Here is a 25,808-nt window from a genome sequence, read left to right as displayed (position 1 = left end):
TCACAATAATTAAAATTTATTCAATTACAGAATGTTTTCAGCATGTGTACCATTGACATCAATTAGGAGTTGAAAGCGCTTGATAATGTTTTCAATGGTAAAGCGAAGAAACTCCCGGGGTATTACAGCAACATGGCGTGTAATGCTGGTTTGGTAACAATGCAAAAGTACAGGTTGGTTTTAATTAAATTTCCGTTTTCAAATGGTCATAACGGGAAAACCACTGGACCAAATATTATCTAACTTGGTAATAATTTAAAGGAGTTCATAGGAATTTCTTTTCTGTCAAAAAAGTTCAAAAACTCACAACCATTGGGTGAAATGGCGCTGTGTCAATATGGTTCAGCAAAATAGGTTTAGTTTACTTATATTAACGTCCCGTTGTAAAGCAACAGAAGGGTTATTTTGGGACGGACCTCCTAATTTTAAACCGCGGTCAGAAGACGGGGACATCTGAGCTGGCACCCCCCTCTCCACGCCATACCACACCAGCGGGAGGACATTTAGCATGACGGATGTAACGTGCAACAGACAACCTTACACGACGGTTCTCCGGTGGAATCGGGTCTCGAACCTGAAACCCTACGGCTCACAAGCCGAGACCTTACCACCAGGCCACCACGGCCCCAGCAAAATAGGACATGAAGGCACCTGTTTAAAATGTGTTTAAAATTCTTTAAAAAATGTCAAATTCCCAATGATTCTCCTTTCAATTTCTCAGTAAATATTTTTTAAGAATTTTCTTTCAGACAAAATAATTCAACATAAAATTCATACTCGTTTAGTTCACTTTTTACATTTATTGTTAAATGCTTTCTGAAACGGGCCTCTGAGGTAAAGCTTCACAGAATACGTCAAAGTTTTAGGCAAGCATTTGTAAAAACCTCTTCAGATATGTAAAGGAAATACTTTATTACTTAAATCGCAAAAATATTATTTCTCTTTTCGATGTGTCAGTAAATGTTTCCGAAATTTGTGTAAGTAAATAAAAAAAAAAAAACATTTCACTATTCGCATGAAAGGCGTACGTTTTTTCTTTCGTGAAAATTAAAAGAAATCAGTCTAATTGCCAGGTCAAGTTTGGGCCGCGGTGGCCTGGTGATAAGGTCTCGGCTTTGGAATCGGAGGGTTTCAGGTTCGAAAACCGATTCCAACGAAGAACCGTTGTGTAAGGTGATGTGGTAAACGTTAAATTCGTCTGGGTCAAACGTCCTCCCGCTGGTGTGGTGTGGAAATTTGGTGGGAGGGAGCCTGCTCAGGCGTCGTCCTCGCCATCTGACCGCGGTAGAAAATTATAAGGACCGTCCCAAAACAACCTTAGTGTTTCTTTAAAACGGGATATTAATACAACTAAAACTAATAAAGATTTTAAAAAATCCAGGCCAAGTGTAGATTGAGAAAGTCAAAAAATGACATCTTAAATCTACGTCATTAGGAAAAGGTAAACAGAACACTAAAAATATTCACATTTTGATTTATTTGTATATTCTTTTCTTTACATTTCATGGGCCGTTCGCCTCATATTTTCAACGCTTTAATCTGATTCTAAATGCATTCTGCCCTTGCGGAAATCTCGATACCACTCCAATTCACTATCCAACAGAATGTATACTGACTTCCCTTTTTCAATTGACCAAGCCAAGGTCTGGACTAGAACGAATTTGGTTACGTAGTGATGCCTCTTCCCAAAGATCCGGGATAAAAATGCAGAGAATCATTCGTCATCTCGAAGAAAATCAAGATCTGTTCAGATTTAAAGAACGCTATTTCCAAGAGTAGTATTATACACATACATATTCATTTTCTATTACTTTCATGTTTGTACATGGCTTTTTTTTTTTTGCCTGTTCTTTTTTTTTTATTTTATTTTCTGTCCTTATTTTTAGCATTTTTTTTTTTTTGTTAAAAGTTTTATAATTCTTTTTTATTTTTACTTATTTTATTACTTTTTTTTCTGAACTTTGTAATTACAAACTGTATGTGTTTCTGTTTTTTCGTCATGACGAAATGTCCTCCCGCTGGTGTGGAGAGGCGGGAGTCAGCTCACGTGTCGTCCTCATCATCTGACCGAGGTTCAAAATTACGAGGTCCGTCCCAAAATAGCCCTAGTATTGCTTTAAACGGGACGTTAATATAACTAAACTAAACTAAACACTATTTAAATAATAATCAGTAGGTTATAGTTGCAGGGACATGAACTGGTGTTATGTGTGCTTCATTAAACTCGTAATCAATAATGACTATAGAAAATCTTAAAAAAAATGTCATATACATAATTTTTTTTTAATATATGCAACTAAATTTCTTCTTTAAATTTTACTTCGATCTCGAGATCAGTTGCAAATAATTGTAATAAATAATAAATAAAGTGATTTCATCGTTCTTTAAAACAAAGTCTCAGATCTCAGGCACCCGCGAAATGGATTGAATAAATTCCACTAGTTTTACTTGAACTCAGAACGGCATTGAAGTAAGATCTGCGGTGCGCATCAGCAGGATTCGTCTAACCCTTTCTTGAAATGATCTGCGGAACTTCTGCGACCATTTCACTTAACGTTGAACTTCATGGATTTTTACAAAATTTACGAACTGCGATGGGGCAACTGAAACTTGCATCAGTTGCATCTAATGATAATAATAATAAAAAAAAAAATGTGTTCAAACATCACGTTTTAAAGTCTTGTATTCATGAGTTCGTGCGCCACGACGACATTAAGAAACCCCTGTAAGCACCGTATGATGGGCCTTACTATGTACTCAGACGTACTAATAAAACCTCCACAACTGAGCAGAACGGCAAAGAATCTACGTTCGGCATTGATCATGTGAAGCATGTGTTCTTCGAAAATTCTTATCAGTCATCTGCACCAATCGTATCGCCACCATCAGCTGCAATTCCATCTTGAAAGCAATTAGTACTTCAGCCTTCTCCGTTGACTCTTGAGTTCTCTACGAATTCTACTCTACCACCTTATGTAACCAGATATTGCCGTCGATTAGAACCACTGGAATTAGAGGTAACGAGATTAGAGGGCTGCTATACTAAGAGAGGGGGGCGGAGCACTCATAGAGTTTATGGGAGTACTGTGATGATTCTGCTTTCATCAAGATGGCATCGCAGTTTAAGCTGCATTCTCGTGCACGCAAATTAATCACGTGATGCACGAGCCAACTGCATTTTCTTTTGTTTTTCTGAGATTAATATATGTATTAGATTAACCAGTAAAAAAATTCTTAATGTTTCCTTTAAATAAAAATGTTATTTTTTTACGCCGTCATTGAATTAAATATTAAGGCCAAAATCCACACACATATATAAGATTTCTCTTTCGTATGTGTCAGTAAGTGCAACATCAAATGCCCTCATGCATAGCAAACATGCAGGGTTTCCTTGCATGCGTAAGTAAATGTGGCTTTAAACTTACCGATTTAGAATAGGCTTTATTGCTCTCATTTTGATTTCGTATGAACCTATAAACGCACTTTCATATTTCCTAGCAGAGAAAACGTTTTGTTGCACACCTTACAACCATGCGAGTTTACTTTTGAATGCGTCAATAAATTTCTCCATCTCCTTATAATGTTTCAACCAATAAACACTACAGCCACTCTTTAGAATCGGTTCGTAAATGGAACTGCAAATTTACTCTGGCAGTAAATGCTTTATTACACACAGAAGTTTTAGTTTCGCAAGCGTCAGAAAATATTAATATAAAAAAGTTTCCACAGGAAAAAATTTTATTGCATAAGTTTCAAAAGTGCGGTTCCTCTTTCGTATGCGTCAACAAATGTTTCTTTAAATTTACTTTATGAGAAAACCCTTTACAGCAAGTCTCACAAACATATGGTTTCTCTTTCGCATACGTCAGTAAATGTCTTTAAACATTCCCGTAGAGAAAACACTTTATTGCAAACATCACAAATATATGGTTTCTCTTTCGTATGCGTCAATAAATGAATTTTTAAACTTCCTTTCTAAGTAAACGCTTTACTGCAGGTCTCACAAACATACGGTTTCTCTTTGGTATGCATCCTTAAATGTCTCTTTAAAACTTCCTGGCTCAGAAAACGTTTTACTGCAAACCTCACAAATATATGGTTTCTCTGTGGTATGCGTTCTTAAATGTCTCTTTAAATTTCCTTTATGAGAAAATACTTTATCGCACACATTACAAGCATTCACATTATCTTTTGTATGAGTCTTTAAATATCCTCGTAAAGAAAACGCTTTATTGCATATCTCACAAATATATGGTTTCCCTTCCGTATGAGTCAGCAAATGTGTCTTTAAACTTCGTAGCTCAGAAAACGTTTTACTGCATAACTCACAAACATACGGTTTCTCTTTGGTATGAGTCCTTAAATGTCTCTTTAAACTTCCTGGCTCAGAAAACGCTTTACTGCAAACTTCACAAACATACGGTTTCTCTTTCGTATGCGTCTTCATATGTCTCTTTAAATGTTCTCGTAGAGAAAACGCTTTATTGCAATCCTCACAAACATACGGTTTCTCATTGGTATGCGTGCTAAGATGATTCTTTAAAATTGTTAACTCAGAAAACGCTTTACTGCAAACCTCACAAACATACGGTTTCTCTTTCGTATGCGTCTTCATATGTCTCTTTAATTGTCTTCGTAGAGCAAACGCTTTATTGCAAACCTCACAAACATACGGTTTCTCATTGGTATGCGTCTTTAAATGTATATTTAAATGTCCCCGTAGAGAAAACGCTTTACTGCATATCTCACAAACATATGGTTTCTCTTTCGTATGAGTCAGTAAATGTGTCTTTAAATTTCCTAGCTCAGAAAACGTTTTACTGCAAAACTCACAAACATACGGTTTCTCTTTGGTATGCGTCCTTAAATGTCTCATTAATTTTCCTTGCTCAGAAAAAGCTTTACTACAAATCTCACAAACATACGGTTTCTCTTTCGTATGCGTTCGGAAATGAGTCTTTAAATTTCCCAGTAAAGAAAACGCTTTATTGCAAACACAAACATACGGTTTCTCTTTCGTATGCGTCATTAAATGTGTCTTTAAATTTCCTTTGTGAGAAAATATTTTATCGCACACATTACAAACAAATTGTTTCTCTTTAATATGCGTCGAGATTTGTGGTATTATATATTCCTGCGTAGAAAAGATTTTACTACACATTTTGCAGAATTCTTTCGTAAACTTGCATATATTCCAAATATGAGTCCTTTGGTTAGAAAATATTTTAAATTCTATGACCCTCGGATAGGCTTTTCTTTCACAGGTGTTCGTATATGCCTCGCTAAAGCATGCGTTTTAGAAAATCTTCTGTAACACAAGTTAGATCGGATTAAAAGTTTTCATCATGATAAAACATAAGTACGTATTAAGTTAAGCAGAACCATCTATTAGATATGCTGATATTGTGCATTATATATATTTTACAAAAATCAATAGAATATATATATTTTTAATTTTTCAGAGAACTGCTTGCTTTCTTTGCATATATAACTTTTCTTCAGAACATCTGAATGGATGAGATGTAAGCCTTGTTGAAAAGTAGAGCGTTAACTGCATATATTTAACCCAAAGCATATTGGTCGTCAAGCAGGAATTGTTAAACTTCTATTGTTCATATATTTAATCTTGAAGATTTATAGGCAATATTTTTGCTCTGTTCGTTGGTTCCATAACCTAAAAAAGGTAAATTTTATTAATCTTTGCACCTGAAGTTAAATGTTCAAAATTAATAAAATTACAAGCCTACAAAAATTAAAAATATTTTGACAATGTATTACAATTTATCATAATATATATATTGTGTATATAACGCACTATGCAATATATCTTTAACACCCAACGTATTATGCTACTTATTTATTATAATGTGTATTATAGATGAAACATAGAGTACTTTCACGTCTTAGTTATAAATATTTGTATAAATATGAAAAAAAAAAAAAAAAAAAAAAAAAAAAAAAAAAAAAAATCAATCGAATCCCACATCAAGAAGTAAATCCTTTATAGTACATATTATTAAAAATTCGCTTTAATATGTTAAAATCAGGTTATGCATTTAATTGAATTGATGTAAATTTTAATCTATTGAATTTTAAGCTAAAGTAAAGAAACTCGTTGTAGAATTACATTTTGTTATATTCCTGATAATTAGCAGAGTTTAATTTAGTTAAATACACACAAACACACGCACGAATGCATACACAAACAGAGCGAGAGAAATAATAGAGAAAAGAATAAGGAAAGAAATAGAGTTTCATAACGTTTTTTTCACGTAGTAGACTTGAAAGAAATTTAATAGTTGCAGAAAAAATAACACATCCTTTAAACTATCAACATCCCATTTCATCTATACTTATATAAAGCTCAATGTATGTGTGTGTGTTGGCGGTTTACAAGCCAGACTGTTCGACATACAGCTACCAAATTTCGTTTATGCATACCTTGGAGATCGGGAATGTGCACCGAGGGTCCCTTTTTTTAATTTTTAATTAGAATTTTAATTATTAACTAAAAACTAACTTTCCCGCCAAAAAAATCTTTTCATTTCCCAACCGCTTCAGTAAGTAAGGCTTCATTTTCTTTTTCCCACACTAAAGAGGATAGGCTTAAAACGTTTTCGGCCGATTATTTCAAAGGATACTGTTTATTTTCTTAATGTCAGATGCATTTAAAATTAAACGTTGTTAATTAATCGATCTTTCAGATTCATTCTAAAGTACTTTTGAATTAAAATAAAACAGAATAAAGGAAATTAAAAAATTTCTAATCTGCAAAGCGTTATCCCAACTGGAGTAGAAAATTCCCGCATTTGCGTTACTATAATTGGCACTGAAAATTCACGCATGCGCATTGTGTTCCGATACCGGACTTGGTTTTGAAGGCTTAATATGTTTTCAACAGATTATTTCAAACGATTCTGTTTAATTTTTTAGTGTTTGATGCATTTAAAACTAAACATTGTTAATTAATCGATCTGTTCATGATGAATCTGAGAAAATTTTGTTGAAAACTTCTTGAGATATTATATAAATTAAGAAAAATATTCTTTAGTGCCCATAAGGTTTAAATACTCAGCGACTCTGTTTTCAGTACTCACATTTAAAAAAAAATGCGTCTTTTCAGTAAATAAAACATTATTCTATTAATTGCAGTTTAATCATTTCCACTTTAATTTAAAGCATAAATTCTACGGGAGCTAACAGAAAATTAGAGAGATACATATTACGTTATGGCTGAAGGTCTTTATAATATTATGAGTGAATTATTTGAATATTAAAATTTGAAGTTTTAAAATATTTTAATGAAGAAGCAATTAAAATGGGAGTTACCATAAAATATTGAATTATTAAAATTTTAACGTGCTTTAAGATTGGCGAACCGGCTGGTCGCCAAAGGCGGCTAGTAAGAGATAAATGAACTGCATTATGTATATATACTTAGAATAAAAGAGAACGAGCATTTGTGAGTTGGCGTGCCACAGGATAAATTGTTTGGTCAAAGGAAACGAAATTTGGCACAAATATTGTTTGCCGGGTTGGAATGTGCCCCAAGTAATGCTTTTTGAAACTTTTGATGAATTGAAAATATCAAAATTGAGTTAAATTTTGGTATTTTTCATGCAAACTCTCAACAACATTATTTTGTTAAATTGATTTATGAAATACTCTAAAATGATAATATAAAAATTTTCTTTTTGAAGATACCAATTTTTTTACTGTGCAGTTCCACGACCCCCCCCCCCCCCAATGAGTAGCGACTTTTTTTTTTGGTTTGATGAAAATAATTTTCTTTTCAAATCTAATTTCGAACAATACATTCTGTTTCAAAAGAAACATTACATTTTGTTGCAATATTACGGAAAATGATTTTGTAAAAAACTTGAGTAGTGTGTGTGAGATATAACTAAGCGAAGTTTCAGTATGACAAATATTAGAAAACAAATGAAGCCAAAATTATTAACACTATGATGGTATGGAACTTTATACACAACGAAAAAAACAGAATATTGATTCTGAAATAACACGGCTGTAATGTCTGCAACAATTTGGTATTTAAAGATATTGTGTTCAGAAAATGAAACATTAAGTAATGCATAATGAATTAGAACGAAATAGAGTCAATATTCTCCATGCGCCAGATGGTCGTCAAAAGAGGCTAGTTTGAAATAATATCTGAAAGAAGTTCTTATATTAGAGAAATTGTCTTTATTAAAATATAATTATCATCCAAAAGAAAATACTTACATATTCATCAAGGATATGCAAAGTATCTTAAATTGACTGATGTTTTCTCTCAATACTCTGCGTACAATGAAATACAATGCTGGTCAAATAAATTGCTAGAGAAATTTCACGTTTTTTTTAAGAATAAGGCAGTCAAAGGTAATATTTTTTCATTATAAGTGATATTTTCTAGTATAAATGTGGTGGAGAGGTTTCAAGCTATTGCGTCATTCATTATGAAGCAATGATTGTTTCATCCTAGCAATTTATTATGAAATCGCTCCGACTGCGAAGGATTTCATTTCGTTTGTTGAGCAGTCGATGTGCGTTCGCTGTGCCTTGCTTTTCCATTTAAATGTTCATTTCTTCTTAAATAGTGTGAATTAACTCATGAGAATTGCCAGGCTGTTATTTTAAGGCATCAAGAAAAAATTTCAAATGTTAGGACTGCTGATCGGTGTGACTGCAATGAGTCGACTGTTTCACGCTTCATAAAGAGATTCAAAACCGAAGGAACCGAAGATAAAAAGCCTAGACGTGGTCGTTCGAGATTCCTTCTAAACATGCTGATGCTACATTGACACGATTATGCCATAAAATTAGATTTGCCAGTTCTGCTACACTTGAAAGAGAATGGAATGAGTCCACGTCTGTCATTGCCAATCCCAGAACAGTTCGCAGGAGGTTCTGTGAAGATGGTTATAAGGCACAAATACTTAGGGAAAAAAAAAAAAAAAAACCACTATTGACGAAAGCAATATGGAAAATACGATTGGAGAACAGCAAGGTGCACAAAAATTGAATTATTTCGGAATGGAGACAAGTTATATTCAGAGACGAAAATCAGTTTTCTTTAATATCTGAAGAGCCTTGTCACGTTTGGCGCAAAGCAAAGGAGACTATGAAGCCAAAATGACTAGTGTGTATATCAAAACACCCAGAACGCACAATGGTGTGTGGATGCATGCATATCAGTCAACAGGACGACTGAATTTTGTAGAAGAAACCATGAATTGTGACAAGTATGTTGGTGTACTCAAGGATCAATTGCTTCGTAGTGCTCGTGACATGTTCCCAAGGCAGAAATCAATATTTCCGCAAACTCAAGTACCCTACCATACGTCGAAAAAGATAAGACAAACTTTAAAATTACTTTTAAATCTCATTTCATTTCATTTCAGTTCTGAGCTCTATATCGAGATATTCGTTATTTTAGGTTAAAACTCCATTTATAAAACAGTTTTAATTTTTTAGCATCACCAGGAATGTTGAACAATTTAAACTTCACTGAGAATTTATACAGTATAATGGGTAAAAAAATATCTCATAACCATTCCAGAATAAAACAAGAGCTTCAAAAAACAATAATTAAAGTTTGACACCATGAAATAAAGAAAAAAGTGTTGGAAAAACCTTGTGGATTCAATGTCTAACAGAGTGGATGCTGTGATTGAAGTCAGAGGCAACTAACTAAATACTGCATGCTTTTCACTTAACTCGAACACTTTTATTATCTTTCTTAATGAACAGAACTTGAAATTTTTACTTCACTTCATTTTATTCCGGGGAAACAAAATGAACTCCGATACTGATAACCTGTACATTTTGCTTGCATTTTATTTATTTATTTATTTATTTTTTGAAATTAATCAATTCATTTTTTGTTCAATAGTTTAATTATATCTTGCCTTCAGACCAATTTAATATATTGACATAAAAAAATATCACTTAAATGAAAAAAATATGCATATATTCATGCATATATTTGCCAGTCAGTACATTAAATATGGTAAAGTGTTAATTGTTTGTATTGTGCGTTGCACTGTTTGCCAACGGATTCTAAAACACTTAGAATGGGTTAATTCAACCAAACAGGGGTGAGAGGACAGATAAAAGGAGGGCTGTTTGAATTTAGTAATTCAGCTAATTCCGGAAATGTGTATTCCCTCAGTGTCTCACCCATTAGTTAGACAGAAAAGTCGAAAAGTGGTCGTCTAAAGATAATAAAACAAATAGTAACTCCTGATTACATGACACCGATGTTAAACACCCTCTTAGTGTTATGATCAGGGGTCATATAGCAACAAAATTCACGGGCAGGGTAAGTGTGAGTGATGAGAATATATATGCCCCAGAGTTCATAAATGAAATACTCATTCCAAAACTGCCAAACTGTCTTTTCCAGGTATTGTAGAATATATAATTTATCAGGAATTAACTATGTTACAATAGCAATTGTATGTAAAAACTGATTTCAAGGCGATCGTATTTCGCAGTTTTATCCAAATAGAAAATTTATCAAGAAAACTAAGAAACTTCTTACAAAGTAGCTATTAAAACGCAATTGATGAAATAATGATTCACTTCATAACAGCTGAAGAACTAAAAGCATTGATGAACTACAAGGGACGATATTCAAGTTCGTCCAAATAAGAATGAACTGTCATAAAGAAGACTTTTTGCTTATGTCATTATTTTTGTTTCCTTTTTATTTCTTTACCACTGCTCTTCCAATATAAACATCCATCACAAAAATTATGTAGTGATTGGATTTTGAAGCGTTAGAAAATAAACGTTCATAGATGGCGCTAGGCAACTAGCGCGAGTGTAATTAAAAGAGTGATGTCATTCGAGTGTTTGCTCTTGGAGGAGAAGGAGTTACTGACCAGAGTAACTCGAACGAATCTGCAATAAATTTGTTAAGTTTTCTATTTGCCTATTTATTGAAAGCACTCACGAACCAGCCACGACATTTGGCGTAGTCGAAAGGATTGAGAATCGAGTGCTATTTTTGACGAACTTGAAATCGAACTTCATTCGATAAAGGTGTATGCTTTCGGTATCGATATGGCCTTCCTAGGCAGTGCGAAAAAGGAAGATTTGAAGTTGTTGGCGGAAGAGCTTGGTGAAACTGTTTCATTAGAGATAATAATTGTGGACTTAAAAAAATTAATTACTGGAAGTAAAAATTACGAGGAAGAGTTTGTGAAGAAATAAATGATAGTTATCATAGAAGATAGAAAAGAAAGAAAAATTAAAGAAGAGTGGGAATTGCAAGAGAAAAAGGCACAAGAAGAACGAGAATTCGAACTTGAGAAACTGAAGCTGCAATATTCCAGTGTACCCGTGGATGTCGAATTACCAACTCCCAAGATAGAACTCAGGCACGTGATGCAAAAATTCGATGAAAAGAACAGTGATATCAGTTTATATTTGCTGTTGTTCGAGAGGCAAGCCGAGTGGGCTCAAATAAAACGAGAAGATTACGTGTCGCATCTATTAGGATTATTGCCAACGGATATAACCCAACTCATCGCTCGAGAGCCAATCGAGAAATTTAAGGACTATGACCACATCAAGAGTTTATTAGTGAAACGATTTAAACTTAGCCCGGAAAAATTCAGGCAAATGTTTATGACTCATTTTAAAAGACCGGAGACCACCTGGTGCGATTTTACTTACGAACTTAAAAATTATTTTGAGCAATGGATTCAAGGATTGGAAATAACTACTTTTGAAAGTTTGTCGGGTTTAATCATAACAGAACAGATAAAGCAAAAAGTACCTATGGATATTAAAGAACATTTTATTGATGTTTGGTCACAATTCACGAATCCAAACGAAACTGCAAGCAAATTAGATGATTATGAAAATGTGCGATCAAACAGTGTGAGGAAAAAGAAAGAACTATATCAAGAGAATAACTGTTCTAAACATCAAACCGACGAAAGAAAAGAGAGACATTTTTCGGAACGGAAATATGTAACCCCGCATCAACGAGAATTCAGAAACAAAAACTTTCATAAAAACGAAACTACAAATACAAGAAAAGTAACAAGAGACTGTTACGTTTGTGGATTGTCACATTTTGCTAGAGACTGCCCAAATAGACATAAAAAATCGCAGTTGAGAGAATCTGCGGCAGAAAAGAAACGGGAAGACATTTTAACCGCGGAAATTCAGTCGGAATTAATTAATGGTGAAAAAAGCTTAAATATCAACCCTTTACAATACGTTTATATTTGTGTGGACAATAGAGAACTGAAAACCCTAGTTGACTCAGGTGCTATGATACCAGTTTTAAATTCTAAATATATGTCAAGTGAACAAAAAGAAAAAGGAAAAATCATTTTAAAAAGTGCATTTGGAGAAAGGATTAACGCTATTCTTTCGAGTTTTCAAATATTATTAAAAGATAAGAACAACGAAGGATTTTCCAGGCCTATTGAGATAGTTGCAGCTGTCACGGATAGAATTCAAGAGCAATTCATCATCCCCTCCCCTCTGTATTAAACTTATTGGGAGAAAGCATAAACCAAAGCCGCACCCAAAACTTGTCTGGATTAGAGGCGCCGATGGAAGAGAGCTTTGATGAATTTATGATTTGTTGTGGAGTTAGTCAGAGCGAAGAACAACCGAGCGGAAATGAAAGCGATTCTTTGGATAAGAAAAACAAAATTAATGCGTTGAAAGAAGAACAAAGAAAATGTGATACTTTGCTGTCAGTAAGAAAAAATTTATCCCTTGGAAAAGGAAACTTTTTTATGAATGATGAATTAATATTCCACAGGGATAAAATATTAGGTGAAAAAGTGAGTCAGTTGGTTTTGCCCAAAAAAAAGAGACAGCAAGTTCTTAAATTAGCACATGAATCAATTTTCGGATGCCATATGGGATTAAAAAAGACTAGTGAAAGAATTAAATACAGTTTTTATTGGCCAAATATGACAGATGATATCAAAAACTTTTGTAAATCCTGTAAAGAATGCCAGCTGAGGAGTCCGGAAAAAATTATTGATAAAATTCCTATTACTCCTGTTCTCCGTCCGGAATTGCCATTTGAGATAGTAATTATAGACCTACTAGGACCCATTGAACCCCCTTCTGCTCGTCGGCATAAGTATGTATTATGTCTAATGGACCAGCATTCTCGATGGCCGGAGGCTATCCCTCTTCGTTCGATAACGGCTAAAGCAACGTGTGATGCTTTATTAGAGATATTCATGCGGACTGGAATACCCAATGTTATTGCAAGTGATAATGGAACGAACTTTATTTCTAAGTTAACCCAGGAATTCATGAAAAGATTAGGTTGTGCTCCCAGATTTACGACGCCTAACCATTCAGCTGGGAATGGCCTTATAGAAAGATATAATAGGGTATTCAAAAATTCACTCCATCACATTATCAGAACTGATCCGAGTAATTGGGATAAATACATTCCGTATATGCTCTTTGCGTACAGGGAAGTTCCTAACTGTACGACGGGTGTTTCGCCATTCAAGTTGATGTATGGACGTGAAGCACGAGGACCTCTCAGTGTTCTAAAATCGAGCTGGTGTGGTGATATTGCCATTCCGTTAAATATGGAGAAATCAGTTGTGGATTATTTACAGGAGCAAAAAATAAACTTAGAAAGAGCTTCAGAGGAAGCATCTCTCATCGCTTCTGGTAAACAGCAGGCATATGCAGAATATTTTAACCGCCGAACCGCTTCTAAGGAATTTAAGCCAGGTGACCAAGTTTATTTATTAATTCCTGATTCATCGAACAAATTGTATGCCCGTTGGACTGGTCCTGGAGAAGTTATCGAGCATTGCCATGCGAATAAAATTCGGAAATACTATCCAAGAATTAATGCCGTAGGCATGATCTTTGAAGATGATGCAGACTTTGGAGAAGTTTATTCATCTCCCAGTTATAAAAATGTATGTTACTGGAAAGAGATATTTGATCAAGTGGATTTGCGACATCTTCCTGAGGAAGTGAAATGCCAAATCTTGAACTTATTGCGGAATCATCATTCAATATTTACCGGACAAGTTAGAGTTGCAAAGGTTGGTCATCACAAGATAAAATTAGAGGACGATAAAGAAAGGGAAAAACCTTACGTGTACAGGATTCCTGAAGCGTTGAAACCTCAAATAGACTCCCAAATCGAAGAACTCCTAAAACTAGATCTAATCGAAGAGAGCTCAGCTGACATTGCTTATCCTATAGTCTGTGTAAACAAGAAGGATGGATCTATCAGGATATGCGTGGATTATCGAGCTTTGAATGCAGTGACTAAAACCGACGATTTCCCCATGGAAGACGCAACGGAATTAATATATTCCATAGGACAGGCAAATGTGATTAGTGTGTTAGATCTTTTGAAGGGGTACTATTCGCTTTCCATGGAAGAAGATTCGCGGGATTATACATCTTTTAAGACCCATAGAGCACAATATCGTTTTAAGGTAATGCCTTTTGGACTGAAAAATGCAGCTGCAACCTTTCAAAGGGAAATGAACAAAGCATTGTCGCCATACAGAGAATTTTGCCATGCTTATATTGATGACATTGCTATATTCTCCAATGATATTCCCTCTCACTTGAAACATCTTCATTTGGTGCTGGATAGATTGGAAGAGCTGCAATTCACTGTTAATCTTTCAAAGTGGGCTTTCGCGAAATCTGAAATTTCATACCTGGGACATATAATTGGCTCAGGAAAGCATCAAGCTGATCCAGCTAAGTTGGAAACGTTCTCTCGTTTGTCCGTACCTGAAACCAAGAAACAACAACGTAGTGCTCTTGGCCTGTTCAACTATTATCGTGATTATATTGCGAATTTCGCCGAGATTGCCTTTCCATTAACGGAACTAACAAAGAAAAGAAGCCCTGATGTATTACCGTGGTGTGAAATGCATAGTGTTGCTTTTGAAAAATTAAAATCAGCATTGTTACACGCTCCTACTCTACACACCCCGAATATGAGCAAACCCTTTGTGATTCATTGTGATGCCTCGTCAATCGGGATTGGCTCGTGTTTATCACAGACTGTTGATGGAAAAATGTGCCCTATCGCTTATGCAAGTCAAAAATTAAACAAAAGCCAACAATCTTGGTCGACAATCGAACGGGAAGCATTTGCTATGGTTTGGAGCTTGAAAAAGTTTGAAACCCTTGTGTTTGGATCCGAGATCCACATTTTTACCGATCATAACCCCCTTCCTTATCTGACCAAGTGCGCTCCTCAGTCATCTCGACTACAAAGGTGGGTATTTGCCTTGCAGAGATTCAACATAACATTAAAACATTGCCCTGGTTCTAAAATGCCGCATGCTGATGCCCTGTCACGTTTATTACCAAAATAGACTGAAAAACATTTTTTTAGTACTAAAATCATTTTTCTGTTTTATATATCAATATGGGATTAGTGACTATAAAATAATAATAATTTATGCTTGATATTATGTATATTTGTTTTAATGTTTTTTTTATTATCATTTTCTTAATATGTTGAATAATTGGTATTCGCAAGTTTAAGAGTATAATGTGCAAAACTGTTTGAAATAGGATTAGTTACAGGAAAATAACTTTTTCTAGTGTTTGTTATAAACTTTCATTCAGCAGTCTTGGTTATATTTGAAATATTATTTGAGTAATGTTTATCAAGTGAAATCCTTTCTTAATTCTGTATTAATGTTTACTAAGTGATTATATTCATTATAAATTTGTGTTTATTAGTTGATAAGTGATTATATAGTTATTGAGTATATATTAATGTATATTAACTGATAAGTGAGTTTCTTATTATCAAGATGGTATTCATATTCAATTGTGCATTTCTTATTTTACCTCATTGCTTTCTTAAATGTTTGTTAGTAATTAGTTATTCATTCGAGTTAATTTTGCATTTGTGTTTATTTTTATTTGGATAATTTGATGTTATTAGATACGTTTTAAAATCCAATTCATAATTTTAATTCAGAGGTATGTTTATGTTTTCATATAAACATTACTCTTACGTTGGGGGTGTAGTGATTGGATTTTGAAGCGTTAGAAAATAAACGTTCATAGATGGCGCTAGGCAACTAGCGCGAGTGTAATTAACAGAGTGATGTCATTCGAGTGTTTGCTCTTGGAGGAGAAGGAGTTACTGAGCAGAGTAACTCGAACGAATCTGCAATAAATTTGTTAAGTTTTCTATTTGCCTATTTATTGAAAGCACTCACGAACCAGCCACGACAAATTATTTTATAGAATTCTTGGTTAAACGATCTTAAAATTGATGCATAACTTATGACGCATCAAATCCCAAAAATGAGGGGAGTTTTATCCAAAAAAAAAATTTCTACAATTTTGGCCATTAAATATTGAGCCACATTTCTGAAGCCAACGGCCTTGAGATAACTCATTTTATATTACTTTTTAAAAATTCTGATATATATGAAACATATATAATTTATTGTATATATTTTTCTCTAAAACTATTTTCATTATTCCTGCTTCTAATGAATTAAAATCCACATACCTTTATACATACAATTACCAGGTTTTACATGCTGTATACGTCAGTCTCCTCGCACTACTGCATGTAACAACTGTAAAAAAAAAAAAAAAAAAAAAAAAAAAAATCAGGTTTTAGAACATAATATGACAACAGGCATGACCTGAAATAGGTACTTACCACCTTAGACAAAGGAATCTAATTGTAGAACTTTTAAAATTTTTTTATACATAATATTAAATTTTTTTATGCGTAAACAATTTTGTCTTTTAAATAGATGAATACATTCAGAAGATAAATCACATTAATTTAAACTATGTATTTTTTAAAAAAAAAAAAAAAAGATAAGCAGCTTGTGGAAAAAAGACCACTCAGAAATATAGTGTTTAAAATTTTTTTTAAAAAAATTAATTTTCAAAAATTAGAAGGATGTCGTAAAATTTTTTTAAAAATTCGAATAAATTTTAATGCAAGAAAGAGATGTAAATTTACATATTATATTAATAATTGAATTTTAATATTGTTAAAAATAGGCTAGAAAGATATGCATTCATTAAACCTTTATGATGTAAACTACCGCATTTTAAAACCCGCATTCATCACAAGGCAAGCTGTAGAATTTAAAAATAAAGTTTAAAATATCTTTTACACAATATCAGTTGCGGAAATTAATTCCGAAAAGTAAATTTCAGTTTTATTAAAAACAACAACGAAAAAAGGTGCCAACCGTTTTTCAACGAAGTATGCCTCGGCGAAATTCGATAGATCGACAGAAAATTATGCAAGCCTTTAAATCCCAAACATCCATTCCCATTGAATTTAAATGAATCTGTGTTATCTCTACGAATAATGGAGGAGAAGTATAAGCTGTACAGACAAACAATTCGATCTGAGCACCTTAAATTCGACTCAAATATTTTCGGTGGTAGAAAAGAGCAACTTCGAATGTGGTCCCCCTCCCACACACACACATTTCAATTAATTTACAATTAAACAGTATTTTATTGCCATTTTAAAAATTGTGTTTTACAAGTCACGAAAATGTTGCCGCTGTCCTGGTATATGGGTAGCGCGACTTCACCGTGATCAGGGCGTCCAGGGTTCGACCATGGTTGTTCTTCCTTTGTTCTATCTGAGAGATGTGTGAATGTGTCCTGTAAAATGGGGTTGAGCAAGCGAATGAGTGATGAGTGCCAGGCAAAGTCGTACTCTTTGCCCTAGTTGGCGTTACTAAAACAAGAGACGCTTCCCTATCGGCTTTAATCGCTGTCTTCGTAACAGCGGGCTTGTTCATGCAAGTGCCATAAGAAACAACACACACACGAATTTGTTAGACTTCCAATTTCTTCGGCGAAGTTTTGCAATTGATAAAAATATTTTGATTAATTTACAGTAATGCAGTTCGTGCCAAAAAAATTCAAATTGCTTCAACTGTTCCGTCAAATATTTAATCATGTGGTTTTCTTTTGTTGTTGAAAGCTAAGAAAGATTCTGTTTAATATTTAGGCAATTAATACGAGGAATAACGTTACCAGGAATGCAGAATATAACTGAAGTCGGATTATCACATTTTTTAATAATATTATAAAGTAAACCTAAATTATTATACCTTTGGAAGGTTGTTGAATAATATAATGTAGCAGCCGAGAAATATATCTAATTTATTCAACTGCTTAATTAAACTATTTCAAAAATTAGATATTAGAAAGACAGTCTCCCTCCTTCTCCTAGTAAGAATCATTTTACACCTCACAAATTGGATGCCTTTATTGACGGGGGGGATGAATTAATGAGATATTAATTGCTTATCATTGGCGCATGAGCAAAATGTAATATTTTTTCCCCCCTCCAAATTATTAGGAGTATCTGGAGGAACAAAATAGATACAGTGCATGGGACCTTTTTGTCCCTTCGTCAAATTCCTGACATCTCAAACTTTACATAGTGCATATGCAACTAAATAAAGAAGAAAAAAAGATAATAAAGTAAATAAATTAGCTAAAGGGAGACGGTTGGAACTTCTCCAGTTAATTATTTGCGTAGCCTAATTTGCTATGAAATAGCAGCTTCTTAATTTGCAGATAGAATGATATTGTAAGTTTATGATTTTCCTTGATTAATATTTTAGAAAGTAAAGATATATGATGGGTGTTCTCGATAATAATAATTAATGATTAAAATCCTCCTTGAACTGTCTGAAAAATGTCCCTTCGAATCTTTTAATGGGATCAATTATACAGACAAATTTCATAATCTAAGTAATTTCCTATTCTTTCCACTTTGAAAAAATATTCTTACATTTTGAGGTCTATTAAAATTAAATGATATAAAAAACAATCCAGCAAGAGATGAATTTTTAATAATGTAGCATTTATAATTTCTTAAAAAATCTTGACTTCAACTTATATGAAAATTTAGGAGTTAAGAATAAAATCATGTACTGTACCTTAACAATTTACAAACAGTAGTGATATTTGAAGAAAAATAATATTTCACTTTGAATAATATTATACAGTTCAAAAAGAGGATAAAGCATGAAAATTATTAAAATAATAGCTTTAAAATAAATATACAGTGCCAGAAAATTAACAAAAGAAATCATTATATACAAATTACAAAAACCAAGTGCAGATAAAAGATCCCCCCCCCCTCCATCTCCACAAATATTTACAATTCACATCAATTTTTTTCCCAGACTAGACATTAGCTATTTTTTAGAATTAAAACAAATTATATGTATTTAAACAAAAATAATTAATTTTCATAATTAAGATACACTTTTCTTGGTCAATAAAGTTGAAATAAAGAAATGAGTAGCTGAGCAAACGCTACACAATATACTTGCTTCAACTTGAACATAGATAGTGAAACGCCTTCAGTTTCAAAAGAATGCGATAAAATTTCAATTCTTTCAAAAGCTGTTTTAGCTTCCTTGAAAGAATCAAAATTCGATATGCTTTCAATATTATTACTTCCAGTTTAGAGTGAAAAAAAAAATAGTAAAAAAATTAATTCTAATTAAATAATTAATTTTCATATCTTAGAAACACTTTAATTGGTCAGTAAAGTTGAAATAAGGAAATGAATAGTAGACCAACCACTAAACAATATACTTGTTTCAACTTAAACAGTTAAAGTGAAACGACCTCAGTTTCAAAAGTATGCGATAAAATTTCACTTCTTTAAAAAGCTGTTTTAGCTTCTTTCAGAAGACCAAAACTCGATATGCTTTCAATATTATTACTTCCAGCTTAGAGTGAGAAAAAAATAGTAAAAAAAAAAAAAATATGCAGGGAAATTCGAACAGGACATCTAGTTGCAGCTTGTCTTCATAAAGAGCATTCAGAATGTAAAATGGGGAAACAGTACTGTTTAAAAAAAATCTGGTGGCAAACCTAGTGCAGCAATTTAGAAAGAGATCAGAGAAAGAATAAAAAGTTGGAGCTTCATATACTGCACACTTTAGACAAAATATGAATTGCAAAATTAATCCTTTTTGTTCCAGGTCTCAGGTGAACAAATATATAAATATTATGTTTTCCCACAATTTGCAATTAAAGAAATACCTGAGATCTGCGCATTAAAATTGGTGCATCTCTTATTTATATATGTTACGGCCAAAGCCCGAAATACGGCCAGTTCGCGAATTGGCCGGCCAATTCGCGAACTGGCCAAGAGGTTTGGCCAAAGTCCGAAATACTTGCAATTAATGTTGTATTTTCTACTTTGGCTGGCCAGTTCGCGAAGTGGACATCCTTGGACAAAGCCCGATGTGATAATCTATACTTATGAATATATTTGTGCACGCGCGTATGTGTGTGTGTGTGTTGGCGCTCTACAGTCCAAACCGTTTGACAAACAATTATGAAATTTGGCATATATATACCTTGGAGGTCGGAAATGTGCACCCTGGAGCGATTTTTTAAAATTTTTAATTAGAATTTTAATTAAAAATTAAGCGTAATTTCGGCGTTTTATCGCTATAACCAGAAAATATTACAGCACAAAATCGATTTTTGCATCAAATTAAAGCTTTTTTTAATTAATGCTTAAATTTTAATTTATAAATTATGCTTAGATTAAATTATGCTAAGATTTAATCTGCACGAGCACGTCAAATTAAAAAAAAATATCTTTTATCAACGTGTTGCCATCACATTGATAGAAGTTTAAATTAAAAAATAAATCAACTATTATTGCAAATTTAATAAACAAAATTGTAATTTTCTGCAGGTGTCTGTATAAAATGAAAAAAAAATGAAATAAGATATTTTCTGAAATTAAAAGGAGGAAAAGTTTTCTATGAGCTTTGACAATACCTATATTATTAATTCAATAAAACAATTTAATTTAAGGCAAACAAAGTTTAATATACTTAGGATAATCATTCTAATCAGCTACCATCAGCTAATTTGGGGCATACATTTGCTAACAAAATGGTCTAAATTAACTAAATAATTATATTTAATATAACTTTAGTCAATAAATGCTCCGATGAATCAGGAATTTTAAATTTTTACATAGGTCCTCTACCCTTTGAATCATATTTAACAAAATATTCTTGAGACACCAATATTTTTAATAAAAATTGTTGAACTCCAACCAACTAAATCAATCACTAAAACTGACTGATTTATGAAATTTCAATATCACACTTCTATAAAAACTGGCGATTTTAGACCACTTCACCGACTTTCTCAATGAAGATACGCTAATCCCCTGCAGGGTTTCTAGACAGTGATTGGCCTGTGATTATAAAAATGATGCATAAAAACTTCATAAATCGGTCAGATTTCACTGCTGGACGACTATGATTTCAATTTTCATATTAAAAAAAAGACATGGTTAGCTTTAATATAAAAAGCTTTTATATTGATTGCAGTTTAACATTTCCACTTTAGTTTAAAGTAGAAATTTTATGGATACTGACAGAACATTAGGGAAAGTAGTACAATGAAACAGAACTGTTTAAGACCTACATAAAAGTACGACTGAATCATATAACTACCTAAATATGAAGCTCAAAAATATTTTGCAGAAAAAGCTACTAAGAGAGCAATTTACATTAAGTGAAAATTTTAGAGATCATTAATACTGGTGAACCGGCTGGTCGCCAAAGGCGACTAGTGGTAAATAAATATAATGACATTCATGTATAAAATATAAATAAGGACATGTTGTAGGTGAAATTGGACAGATGGCGCCAACAAAGAAATGTCTTTAAATGATATTAATAACAAAACTATTTGTCCCTCATATTTGTTTTAATTAGCCCTTATTTTTGTTATTTGCCTTTGCAAAAAAATTCATATTTTTTGAAGCGACATTTCGGGAGACAATGTGATCTGGGATCTTTAACATTAGGTCCATGGAGCAGAAAAAGACTAAGTATCACCCTTAAAGGTAATTGAAAACTGAATACTCAATTTTCTTTGTATTCATACATGATACGCAACGCCTTTGCTCAAGATATAATTATTTCATTTTGAAGGGCGCAAATCTAATCTTCACGCTATCACGTTGTTAAAGTATACACGTTCACTGAATAATTTCTATTATGGCTTTAATATGAGAACAGAATAACACGAGATCATATTTCTATATATTACAAGCTTATTTTTAACTCAGAGGTGTCACTTATGTTTGAACTCGTTTCTGAAACAGTTGCACTTAAAAAAAAAACAGTACACACAAGTACTCATTTTTAAATACTTCATTTTTAACAGGGCGTAAAACAATGTGCTCTTGATTCCTTTCTTTCTACTTTGGCCGATCGTCCCCAGCCTTTTCGCGAATTGGCCGGCCAAAGCCCGAAATCAAGAAAAGATCGGACATTGGCCGGTAAGTTTACAGCAACGTTGGCCAGATCGCGAATTGGCCGGCCAATTCGCGATCTGGCCGATTTCGGGCTTTGGCCGTAACATATACATGATGAAATAAGTATCCCAAAACACATAAATTCAGGATAAGGCATAAGCGCTCACTATGGTCATCAAATTCCACATTTTTTTAAAGTAATTTTTGTAATTGGTTTAAATAGTTTAAAGAATTTATTTTTTCATTTTAAAAGACTAACAAAGATAAATTTTTATGACAATAAAATAATACTCTTGCAACAGCAAAAAACTTTTTAAGAGGAGGAAGAGTAAAAATCAGACATAGTTATAGCATAGAGAAGATTGTATTTTTAACTACATCTTGGTAGAGAAACAGCATACTGTTTCATATATTAAGGACTTATTTCCAATCATACAAGCTAGCAAGTAGGCAAAAAAATTTCTGAAATATTAAATTCACTACAAAAAAACAATTTTTAAATTGTTTCAATTATACAGCATACTGTATACCATCAACTTCTTAGGCCTTCTCGTAGTAAATAAAAAGTTTTCAGGAGTTAGTATTTAGTTTTATTATCTTTTCAATAATCACAAGTAACATTTTTTTGACGGTATGTTTATACCTCATAAAACATTTCTTTAGAAAAAAATGGCACGTTGATCCTTAAAGGTTCGCCATTCCTGCTCTAAACCAATCTAATTATTAGACCTTGTCCTTTTTTTAAGTGGTCATTTTTACATTTTTTTTCTACCTGCACATTGTAAGAAAGAAATCTCACCACTCCTATGGTATGATCTCTACAAATTGAAAATAACTAATTTTAAGATCATTTCACTCCATTCTACTGTATTTATAATTAAATTATCCTAGCATATTTCAGCATTTGTAAAGTACACTTCTGACCTTTTAAAGTAAATACATTTTCTTTTTGATGGTGATCATCTAGTTTAAATTCACAAAACAATGCAAACAAGATAAGCCGAAGATGATTACAACAATGCAAAATAAACAAATAAAAGATTATTATAATTTTTAAAAACCGTAATTAAAAAAAAAATCTTCTGCTAATTATCAATATTTCAGAATTTTTAAAGTTGGATTTTGTACTTAATAAAGTTAGTATGTTTTGTTTTCTCCTGATGATAAATCAGCTTAAATTCACAAAACAATGCATACAAGATATCGCAAAGATTGTATGAAAAAAATAAATGAATAAGGCACATGGTAGAGATTTTCCGCTAGTATGCATCAAATCAAGCTAAAGAGTAGATTTTTCAAATAATAATAAATTTATCACCTATAAAAAACATGCATAAAAAAATTCGGCTACTTAATAGCTGAATTTAGTTCCCTTAATAGAATGCAGGAATACAAAATAAGTTTTATAATGAAATACATATTGCATACATTAATAGTGCAAATGCTTACGAAAAATAAACATTAAGAACAAGCAAGTCTCGCGTTCATTTTCCTAATGTTTATCTTATATTAGCCTAAGCACTTTATACTAGAATTTTCTCTACTTCCCTGATATAAATTATACTTTTTCAATTAATTATTTCAAACATGCCCATAAAAAGATGCTAACACTGTTTCCAACATATTTTACATATATATATATATATATATATATATATATATATAGTTATGTTTTCACAATTTATGTTATTAAAGATAAGAAAAGAAACCCAAAAACCAAGATAAAAAAAACTTATTGTAGTGAAGTGAATCAGAAAGTTATTAATTTTCATATTATCATACAAATATCAATGTATATACATATAACTACTATCCTATTATACCTAGAATGTTATCAAGTTTTGATGGTAAAAAGATCAGAATTGCTCAAGAAATCTCAAAAGAATTCAACCATATTATTCCAAATACACACAACTGTATTTTTTAAAGCAGGGATTTATATTAAATGTTTAACAAGTAACGATGGCAGAAAAAATAAATATTTTCAATATCTTGTTTGCAGGTCATTCTTTGTCAACTTGAAGTCATCATCTCCTATATTTAAAAAGACATATATATATATGTGATTTCTAAAATTCCTAAACTTGGATTCCTTGTTTTTATTCTCTTAGAAATTAGATAGATAAAAATTAGATACCATATCACTTAGAATTAACTGATTATATTATTCTAGCAGACTGAAATGAGGTACTATATTGCAAAGAGCTTTAATATTTTTCACAGCAAATTTTTTTTATTTTTATAATTAAAAGAGTTGCTATTATATTACTACTCAAATAGGTTTAATAATTCAATCACTGACAGGAGAACATGTAAATTCCGATAGTTCTTTTGTGATTATTTTAATCAAAATTTCATAAAAATTTAAAATTGATAGTAATCTTATTCATGCAGAACTTTTCAAAAACACATGTAACATTTCACACTTAGAGTAATCTTTTTTAAACCCTCTTATTCCTAACATCAATCAAGCTCAGTTTCTTCAGCACACTGGAATGCATGAGTGTCTCTTTCAAACATAACAAAAATTATCTTCACCCACAAAAAAGCAATAACAAGAATTCTTAAAAAACATTTCTGTCCCCAAATCAATCGGTGTGAGAATTTTTAATGAACAAATTAGGTGAAAGGGGTATTAGCTCAATCACATTTGGCTGCTGAAAGTTTTGATATAGCAAATCAAAAGAAATCTGCATTATTATCTTAAAAATAAATTTTAAAGGAATATGCACAATACAAAAATATGGTTTTACTGTTATAACAGCTAATACTATTTTGAATGGATAAGAATTTTTCTTTAAATTAGGCTCTTTATCTTCAAAGAATTTTATGTTTCTTAATTAATGAAATGGAACTGTCATATTCTACACAACAGATATTTTCAGTTTCATTTCAATTGAAAGCCTCAACATGCAAATTATTTGCGGACAATTTCTTACCAAATATAAGCCAAGTAATTTTTATTGCAGCTCTTGCATCTTTTTAACATAACTTAAAGTCATAGAAGAAGCTGGATTGAATGATTTTCTCAGAAGAAACAAGACACTAACGGGCCTCTGAAGAAACAATACAATTGTTTTAAAGGCCTGGAACACTAACCACTTCTGCTTTTACTATTCAAGAATAATCAATGATCTATTTTCTGCTGCGGCCAGTCTGTTTCTTATAGCAGACCAGTAAGAACTTTTCTTATTTTCTTTAGCAGACCAGTAAGAACATAATTTCAAAACAACAGTAGGAGAACGAATGTAAATAGCATGGTGTGGGAAAAGCAACCATTGATTATTTTTCTCATTTGTTCACTGTTCTACGGCTATATAATATATTTTCATAGCGAATAATTTCATATAATTATAAATCTTACAAAAAATTTGCATTGGCTTCATTTACAACATTAGTTGGGGATACTTACGAAGATCTAGATGATTGCCAAGGGTTATCACCAAGTGGTAAACAAAGCGAGCGATAGCAGAAGCGGATAGCGAAAGAACGA

General features: G+C 32.4%; 1 protein-coding gene across 1 annotated transcript; it reads right to left on the bottom strand.

Annotated features, from left to right (window-relative positions):
• LOC129975318 (zinc finger protein 569-like) lies at window positions 1–25,808 on the bottom strand. Its single transcript, XM_056088377.1, has 3 exons — window positions 25,728–25,808; window positions 16,523–16,592; window positions 1–5,674 (listed from the first exon to the last, which is right to left on the bottom strand). Exon 3 carries the CDS (start codon window positions 5,159–5,161, stop codon window positions 4,001–4,003), a length of 1,161 nt encoding a protein of 386 aa, XP_055944352.1. The 5' UTR covers window positions 5,162–5,674; window positions 16,523–16,592; window positions 25,728–25,808; the 3' UTR covers window positions 1–4,000.

This window comes from Argiope bruennichi, chromosome 7 (genome assembly GCF_947563725.1).
Source record: "Argiope bruennichi chromosome 7, qqArgBrue1.1, whole genome shotgun sequence".
Lineage (NCBI taxonomy): Eukaryota > Metazoa > Arthropoda > Arachnida > Araneae > Araneidae > Argiope > Argiope bruennichi.
Note: the sequence above shows the minus strand (reverse complement) of the source record. Positions and strands in the feature narration are given on the sequence as shown.

What these genes read in the sequence shown, in the direction of transcription:
- LOC129975318 (XM_056088377.1), bottom strand. Translation starts at nt 5,161, where the DNA reads ATGTGTAGTAAAATCTTTTCTACGCAGGAATATATAATACCACAAATC.